Source organism: Ipomoea triloba, chromosome 14, assembly GCF_003576645.1.
Source record: "Ipomoea triloba cultivar NCNSP0323 chromosome 14, ASM357664v1".
Classification (NCBI taxonomy): Eukaryota; Viridiplantae; Streptophyta; class Magnoliopsida; order Solanales; family Convolvulaceae; genus Ipomoea; species Ipomoea triloba.
The window spans coordinates 21741310-21750174 of record NC_044929.1 but is presented as its reverse complement, the minus strand read 5'-3'; the positions used below and the strand labels follow the sequence as shown (position 1 = coordinate 21750174).

Sequence of the window (8865 nt, the reverse complement as noted above, 5' to 3'; positions counted from 1 at the left end):
ATATATATATATATATATATATATATATATATATATATATATATATATATTAATTTCCTCTTTTTCCTCCACCATGGCTTCTTAAATCTGACCCAAAAAAAATCTTTCAACCATTTTTTTTTTCTTTTTATACAAATCAGTGAATACAATATTTTGATCCGCACTAAAGTTTTCTCTTTCTGCTGAAAACCAATTTCATAATAGTGTCCTACCAACTACCAATATCAGTTGAGATTATAACTCGAGTTTCAGTTGAATTTTCATTGATTTTTGGTAGAAAGTAATAACAAAAAGAGCATAGGGAATATGCGGTAGCAACTGTCATCCTCCCACTAGTGTGGTTGGTGATGTGTTGACTAAATTATTAGTGCGCACATGCAGTACACTTATTTTTTTGAAACATATGCAGTACACTTAATTGGTGTAAGATTTGAATGGTACTTTGGTCGACTAAACCAACCCATTAAAGATAGTGCTAAAAAGTAAAAAGTGCAAATCCAAAAAGCCCCAAACGAATGGGGGACCAACCATGTCTTTTTTTTTTTGGTAATTATTTACTTGCAAGTGGATCATGTGGTGGTTGTTGTAGGAAAAATCGAAAATGGTGACATTTTTAAAGTTTTAAAATTATAAGTTTATAAGACTTTATAAAGTAGATATTGTGTGAGATCATTTCACATGAAACGTATAATACTATTTTGTTTTAATTAAAATGAATCATCTAAGATGGTATTATGTAATTTTTAATTAATCAATCACAATGTGTTATAGTATTAAATGATCTTTTCAAGATTTAAATTGCATGATTTTTTATTTAAAATTTTAATTAATTGCAATATTAAATGATCTTTTTAAGATTTGAATTATGTGATTTTTTAATTAAATAATTAATTAATATAACAAATGATCTTTTAAGGTTTGAATTATGTGAGTATTTATTTAAATAATTAATTAAGTGTAATACAGTTATAGACTTATAGCAAATGATTTTTTTAATATTTGAATTATATGATTTTTTAATTAAATGATTAATTAATTGAAATATGTTATATCAAATGATTTTTTTAAAGATTTGAGTTATGTGATTATTTAATTAAATAATTAATTAATTAATATAGCAAATGATCTTTTAAGGTTGGAATTATGTGAGTATTTATTTTAATAATTAATTGTGTAATACGTTATAGCAAATGATCTTTTTAAGATTTGAATTATGTGATTTTTTTAATTAAATAATTAATTAATCACAATACGTTATATCAAATGATCTTTTTAAGATTTGAATTATGCCATTTTTAATTAAATAAATAAATAATTGTAATACGTTATATCAAATTATATTTTTAATATTTGAATTGTGTGATTTTTTATTAAATAATTAATTAACCGAATTATCTTTTAAGATTTGAATACTGTAATTTCGATAATGAAGCTCCATCAACCCAAAATCATGGTAGGACTTCACTGTGGTAGGTTGGTTGTGTGGTTGCCATTGAAGTGACACATGCAAACCACAAGGATTAAACAATACGTAGTAAATAAAAAGATTACTTCAAAAAGAACACTCAAGTGAGGTAGAGCATGATTTTCGTACATGAAAAATTATGAGTTCTCTAGTCGAACTTGTATCCTTTTAGTAGTCTTTCACATGAATATTTTTAGTTGTTAAAGATTTCACTCGTTACCTAAAAAATAAAATAAAATAAAAGGATAAATAATTCCAAAGGCCATAAATCATAGGGTAAACCTTTTCTTAAAAAATTGTACATAATACAATGTTATGCAAAATTTCTTGAAATCCACTAATAATTAGACGGTTGGTTGGAAGGAATAAATTATGAGAAAAATTATAATTCGGTGAAAAGAAAATAAGATTGAAATAAAGTAAGAATCCAAATTAAATAAATAATAATAAGGCGTTCGGTAGGGAGTAATATAAGTGATATAAAAACTTAAATGGCTTAGTGTAATAAAATAATGCTACGTAATAATCAAGAGCAAATAGATCATTTTCTTCTTTTTTTTTTTCTTTTTTTTTTCCCCTTTTATGTATATAGTTGAATTGCAATTCATATGAGGGGTTATGAACTGCAAATCATTGAATTTAGAGAATTGGCCTGCATGGACAACTCAGTTTGTAACAAGGATGAAGTTTGGGACCCGAGATCAAGTTTCACAAGCGGCAGTGTGGGATCAACCTCTTAAAATAAAGGGAGATACTTGTGCGCAATAAGCAAATGTCTAGGCTTTGTATTCAACTGAGTTACCATGATTTACATCATGCTTTGTCGGACCGGGGTGTGAGACCAGCATTTGTATTTGAGTTACAATGATTTACATCATATCAGATATTCTGTCATACCGGGGCATGAGACCCTTAAAGTTACGGATGCAATAGAAACAACACTGAATTGATAGAATTACAAATTTATTAAATTACAATTCCCTTTAACCAAACAATATAATTTACAATTCATATATTTGCATTGAATTTCAATTATGCCAACCAAACACCCAAAACCAAACTTGTATCCGCCGCAAAACATGACAGGGTCCACCCCGGTCCCACAAAACCTAAAGGACAAAATAAAATGAGGAAGAAGGAGGCATGAATGAAGCTAAGACGCCCTTTCCACACATTCCAATATCAACTGCAACTTACAGAGCTGTGTCCTGTGTGGCTGTGTCCTCGTTCCATCTCCCACACATCTCCTCTTCTTCCTCGTCACTGCCCCACCACTCCACCCTCGTCTTCTCCGAAGGTTAAAGCTTTTTCTCTCATTTTTTCTTTAATTTTCCCCCATTTTTACAATTATTTTTTGCTAAAGATTTGAGCAATAAAGCCCGGATAGCGCGGATACATGTGCACCGCACGTATAGCCGTGTGGGAATTGATTGGTAGCGGATTTCCCGATCTGGGTATCTGAAAAGTTTGAATCTTTCGCTGAAAAGTTTGGATCTTTGTTGAATGTTGCAGATTTGATAGGATTTGATCGGGTAGGCAACATTTCTTTGTTGTTGCTGTTGTGTCAATGGGAGCTTTAGTTGAGGAGCATTACAATGTGGAGCTAGAGAACGGAGTGGGGCTTGGGGGTTGTATTGAGCTGGGGTTTGAGAATGAACCTGAGACTCTGGCTATTGAGGATTCTGTCAGAGTCCTCTTGCAAGCTCTGGGTGAGGATATCAACAGAGAAGGTCTCAGGAAAACTCCTTTTCGGGTTGCCAAGGCTCTCCGCGAAGGGACTAGAGGTATTGAATCTCTAATTCTTCATGTATGTTATTAGTGTAGTTTGGTATGTATGTAATTAAGCTATATGGTAGAGCTTACTGGAACAAATTTCTGTTGAGTACTAGTAGTAGACAATGTTGAAGTAAGGTAGTTTGTTGGCATGCTTATTCTCGTTGTATTGCGTGTATTAGAATGTTAATGAATGGCTTGTTGCAGAGGTGGTTAGGGGGTTTTGCTGATTGTGATGTGTCTTTGTCTATAACTGTCATCGTTTTTCTTAACTGAATTCCTAAAACGGGAAAACAATGACTAGTAGATGGTGTAGTTATAAAATGGTTTTGATGTGCATATGCTGTAGTAGACAAATCAATACTCGAGAAAATAAAAAATAAGAGTGGTTGGCTAGTTGGTTATCTGCTGTTTGAAACTTCACTCTCCTTTATAAAACTCGGCAAGCTTTTGGTGAAAGCTCGGATAATAAAACTTTTTAAGTACACTGAAGTTTTGTTGTAAATGGAAGCTTTTCAGATATGTTTGCTGAGTTTCTGTGCCTAATATCCTAGATGGTGTTTGCATTGACTATTTTTGCGTGTATTTGTTCTAGGGTATGGGCAAAAAGTGAATGATGTTGTACATGGTGCTTTATTCCCGGAAGCTGGGTTGGGAAGTGGTGTTGGGCAGGCTGGTGGAGCGGGTGGGCTTGTGGTTGTTCGTGACATTGATCTCTTTTCATACTGTGAGTCTTGCTTGCTTCCCTTCCAGATCAAGTGTCATGTAGGTTATGTTCCGTCTGGACACTGCGTTGTAGGACTAAGCAAGCTCTCTCGTGTGGCTGATGTTTTTGCGAAACGGCTTCAGGATCCTCAACGCCTTGCTGACGAGGTTTGCACTGCTTTACAACACGCAATTAAGCCGGCTGGTGTTGCTGTTGTTCTACAGTGTTCGCATCTTCATTTTCCAAATATTATGTCCGCGTTTTGTGACACCAATCATCAGGGGTGGGCGAAGATTTTAGTTACTTCTGGCTCTGGAGTTTTCGAGGACGAGAAAGCTGATATATGGACGGACTTTCTGAGTCTCCTAAAATTCCGAGGAATAAATGTAGAAAACGTCCATGCGAAAGGCACCCACAGATCATGGTGCCCCTCTCAGTTTTTCAGCAAGATGGGGTCGTCGAATTCAGCTACGACTAATGCAGTGGTTTCGATCCTTCAGTCTCTCGGTGAAGACCCGTACAGAAAAGAGCTCGTAGGAACCCCGTCTCGTTTTGTCATGTGGTTCATGAATTTTAAAAACTCTAATTTGGAGATGAAACTGAATGGATTCGTTAGGAGCAGATTCGATTGTTTGAATCCCAAAATCGAGATTGGCTGTGATGAAGACCGTATCTGCTCCGAAGTAAACTTGTCGTTCTGCTCCCAATGTGAACACCATTTGCTTCCTTTTAATGGCGTTGTGCATATAGGATACTTGCGTTCAAATGGAGCCAATCCACCCGGAAAATCCCTATTGCAGTCCATCGTACATTTTTATGGTTTCAAGCTTCAAGTACAGGAGCGGCTAACCAGACAGATAGCCGAGACTGCTTCATCAGTCCTGGGTGAAGACGTAATGGTCGTGGTGGAAGCCAGCCACACGTGTATGATATCCCGAGGGATTGAAAAGGTCGGAAGTAACACGGCCACGATCGCTGTACTGGGCAGATTTTCCCGAGACCCTGCTATAAGGATGCAATTCTTGCAGAGCATTCCAAACTCGTGTTCTGAAGCGAAATGATAGTTAGTCCATAGGAATTTACTCACTAGCAAAGCTTCGGTTTGCCTTTGTTCAGCTATATGGTTCTTATTTGGCGAAGACTACAGCCACTAGTTATGACAATCATAGAGTAAGGATTGAATAAACTCGCACCATAGCTATTTCCATAGCAAGTAGATACGATATTTTGTTACAGGCATTCTCTATATGTTCACACAGCATAATTTGTTATAGTGATATCGCCATAGATTATCATGTCACCTCGTTGCCAGTTGCCCCAATCTGTAGTCCAGAAGAGAAGTTTCAATATCTGAAAGTGTTTTCTTTGAAATATATTTACTGTGTTTTACTGAGTGTAGAAATCTCGTGTTTTCTTGAAATTTATGGCATTGCTTTTACTGACCATATATAGATATATTTGGTGTTTCTGTGCTTATTTCTCGAGTGAGCAGATTTGATGTTCATGCAGCTCATATAACCTAGAAGACAAGAAGACGAGAATACAAGAACTGCTTTTTATTCTAGCATATATGAAGCTCAAACACATTCTCAGTTTCCATAAGAAAATGCATACATTTTAGTGTTCTTGCAGGATCCAGGCATATCTGCATCCAGATATTGACAATGCTTATTCATCTGCTGAATATAGACACCCGAAATTGATCAATCATCGTGCCATAAGTGTCGTATTTTAGACCAATCTATCTGGGGATATGATTGCCGTATTTTAGACCATTCTATCCGGGGATATGATTTAGTAGAGGAATCCTTGTCTGCATGATACCTATGCTGTGCATCAGGAATTGAAGACGGAGAGGAATCCTTAGCAGCGTGTTGAAAATTGTGAGCATCGGGTGCTGAAGAGGAGTCCTTAGCAGCGTGCTGAAACTTGTGAGCCTCGGGTGCTGAAGAGGAATCCTTAGTGACGTGCTGAAAATTGTGAGCCCCGGGTGCTGATGAGGAATCCCTAGCAGCATGCTGAAAATTGTGAGCCTCGGGTGCTGAAGAGGAATCCTTAGTGGCGTGCTGAAAATTGTGAGCCTCGGGAGCTGATGAGGAATCCTTAGCAGCGTGCTGAAAATTGTGAGCCTCGGGTCTTGAAAATGTATGAGCAGTACAAGGAATACAGTCCGCCCCAGGAGCTGAGGAGGTCCGAGCAGGGCGGGCTTGATAGAAAACGCTAAAGACAAATGACAGCAGCAGAGCCGTCATCAACAGGGATACAGACAACGGTGGATATGAATCCTTTGTCTGCAAAAACTAGTTCCAATCATCTGTGGTGAAAACTTGTCTGTAAGATTCAATAACGATCATAATTCTTACCCGACTTGAGAAATCGTCTTTCAAGGGTAGATTTTTATCAGCATGGTAAAGGCAATAGTGTAACATATCAAGAATTGCCACTTTAGTTCCGGAATCATCGCTTTCTGCAGATTAACAAAGTTTAAACATGTAAACAAAAAATGTCTGAATGAATTGGGAGAAGATTTGAACTTTTTCATGAAGGCCACCTGGGATATCAAAAATCTGCGTCTTCGGATGGATTCCCAGCAGTTCCCCCAAGTGAACACGCACACGCACACGTTCAGAAAGCGAGAGTAAATCACCATGTGTAACAACAACTACAGGCTTGTCATCTGAGAAACAACACAAATCATGTACTAATGGTATAATAAGTAGCTATGGACAGATACTACATTGTAACAGAGTCAATAGTACTAAAAAAAAAAAAAAAAAGTAACCAAAACGGAACACACATGAAAAGCTATGAAAAGGGTGGTAAAATACCTTTGAACGATAGGAAAGGGCTATTGAATGCTTTCGAAACGACTTGAGTATAGCATTTCATTGTTTCATCTTCGCCTTCCATTGCTTCAAGAACAGAAAGAGCATTGACAACAAACACCACAAAGTTGATGGGTCGAGCCTCTATGAATAAGTATCCATCGTGAGCATTGCACTCCATTCTAGTCTCGAAACCCACATCATCAGAAGCCCTGATATGCTAAAATTATCAGCAAACAAGAATTGAAGAAACAAAAACAAGGAAATCCAAATCCACCATGTTTCAGTAACCACACCTCATAATAGGTTCTCCATGACGAACACCTTTTGTCATCCAATGTTTCAGCATGTTTTCATTTTCAGACTGATCATCAGACAAACTCGGTGTATCATATAGACAGAAAGCTTTTTCACATTTCGGGATCATGTACTCCTGGGCGAAACAGGTACCACCTCCAATAGAAGGATTAACTGAAAATCAATGTATTTATAAAAGCATAAATAAACATGACTGTGTATTACAGACAGCTAAGAAGCATATAAGAGAAGAAGACATACACGACACTTGTGCTCTTTGTGATGTAAACTTTTTGGACACAAAAACATCTGAAATCTTGTTCACTAGACTGCTTTTACCAGAACCTTTTGTACCAATCAACAAGATGGTCGTTGTTTTTGGAACTTTATAGTCACGTAAGTTTGTACCGCCAACTCCTTCAGTCCATGATCCAGGAGTATAGCTGCAGCAACAGAGTAGCCTTTTGTGACAAGTATAGATGAAATCGTCAGATGTGTTAAGATAAAACAACTTGACTTAAGAGTTTCTAGCTGAATCCTAAACGAGCCTTATATGGATTTTTCTTGGTTTCTACTTATTCCTAGTAATGCATTCATCTATTGCACATTATGTTTGATTAAAAAGCTTATTCCTTCCATCATTTTTGCACAAAGCTATAAGCTAAGACTGCAGTACCACTTCTCTCCAAGTCATACAAAATTTTCACAGCTCAAGAATCTCAAACTCAAGGGAGCCTTGAGACAAGCAGCATCTAACATCATGACATCAAATACTGAGTGCAACAGCAACAAATACAAATTTTTTTTTTTTCCTGAGTGACCAGGAAAACCCGCAGTCACTGCTCGATGGTGGGCAGGTAAATCCCGTCTTGTGACACTAGACATCAAAGGACCACAATAAGGTAAACCAGCCTAAGTTGCCATATAAGGGTTGTCCATAGCTACAGGGCTCAAACAAAAGAAAAGAAGGCTGCTCGATGGTGGGCGGGTAAATCCCGTCTTGTGACACTAGACACCAAAGGACCACAATAAGGTAAACCAACCTAAGTTGCCATATAAGGGTTGTCCATAGCTACCGGGCTCAAACAAAAGAAAAGAAGGCTGCTCGATGGTGGGCGGGTAAATCCCGTCTTGTGATACTAGACATCAAAGGACCACACTAAGGTAAATCAGCCTAAGTTGCCATATAAGGTTGTCCATAGCTAACGGGCTCAAACAAAAGAAAAGAAGGTCACTAGGCCGCTCACAATGGGAGTCAAATTTGTAACCTCGTAATTACAAAGTCAACCAGAAACTCTATAGTTCCTTATCGATGAAGTCCAACTTTTCAATTAGTCCTTAGAGCACCTGCAAATTATAGTGATGTGAAGAAATGGAAGTCTAGAATCAGCATAATACCCTAAGATTTTGCGTTTAGCATACTTTCGGGACCGGCCCTGCAGCTCACCATAGCTCCTCCAAACCTTCATATATATGTCGCGTGCCCGCTTCCTGTTAGCCTCAGATCCTTCAAACCCAACTCCACTCTCACTATTCGCCACTCCATCGCCAAGAGGATCACTACAAAACCAGTTCAAACCACACTTAACTTCTGCCAAAACAGACTAATTCCCAGAATATAATATAATATTTCTCTCAAGCAAATCAAAATTATAACGAGTACCCGGAGAGAACGGGTGAAGCCGGCGATCGCACAGAGAAATCTTGCCCGAGTGACGGCGATTCTTATGAAAGTAAACCCAAAAAAAAAAAAAAAAAACTGATATCAGTTTTTTTTTTTTTTTTTTTTTTTTTTTTTT

General features: G+C 37.2%; 2 protein-coding genes across 3 annotated transcripts in view; one reads left to right on the top strand and one right to left on the bottom strand.

The window, feature by feature from the left end:
* Window positions 1-2612: 2612 nt before the first annotated feature.
* LOC116004380 (GTP cyclohydrolase 1-like) lies at window positions 2613-5346 on the top strand. The gene is made up of 3 exons (XM_031244411.1): window positions 2613-2762; window positions 2978-3249; window positions 3834-5346. The coding sequence occupies exons 2-3, from the start codon at window positions 3033-3035 to the stop codon at window positions 5003-5005; spliced, it is 1389 nt and encodes a 462-aa protein (XP_031100271.1). The 5' UTR covers window positions 2613-2762; window positions 2978-3032; the 3' UTR covers window positions 5006-5346.
* Window positions 5347-5481: 135 nt separating this feature from the next.
* The window catches only part of LOC116004379, a 3862-nt gene continuing 478 nt past the window's right edge, over window positions 5482-8865 (bottom strand). The window contains exons 2-9 of one of the 2 annotated variants that reach the window (XM_031244409.1): window positions 8730-8790; window positions 8465-8626; window positions 7328-7509; window positions 7066-7240; window positions 6773-6981; window positions 6496-6621; window positions 6308-6411; window positions 5482-6244 (exon numbers count right to left, since the gene is read on the bottom strand). In XM_031244409.1, the coding sequence (XP_031100269.1) occupies window positions 5648-6244; window positions 6308-6411; window positions 6496-6621; window positions 6773-6981; window positions 7066-7240; window positions 7328-7509; window positions 8465-8626; window positions 8730-8790 (1616 nt within the window). In that variant the 3' untranslated portion in view covers window positions 5482-5647. The remainder of the gene's footprint in view (window positions 6245-6307; window positions 6412-6495; window positions 6622-6772; window positions 6982-7065; window positions 7241-7327; window positions 7510-8464; window positions 8627-8729; window positions 8791-8865) is intronic. The other variant, XM_031244410.1, reaches the window with a different exon arrangement.

What these genes read in the sequence shown, in the direction of transcription:
- LOC116004380 (XM_031244411.1), top strand. Translation starts at nt 3,033, where the DNA reads ATGGGAGCTTTAGTTGAGGAGCATTACAATGTGGAGCTAGAGAACGGA. An exon ending in TCTCCGCGAAGGGACTAGAG is followed by an intron (nt 3,250 to 3,833) that starts GTATTGAATCTC and finishes TATTTGTTCTAG; the next exon opens with GGTATGGGCAAAAAGTGAAT.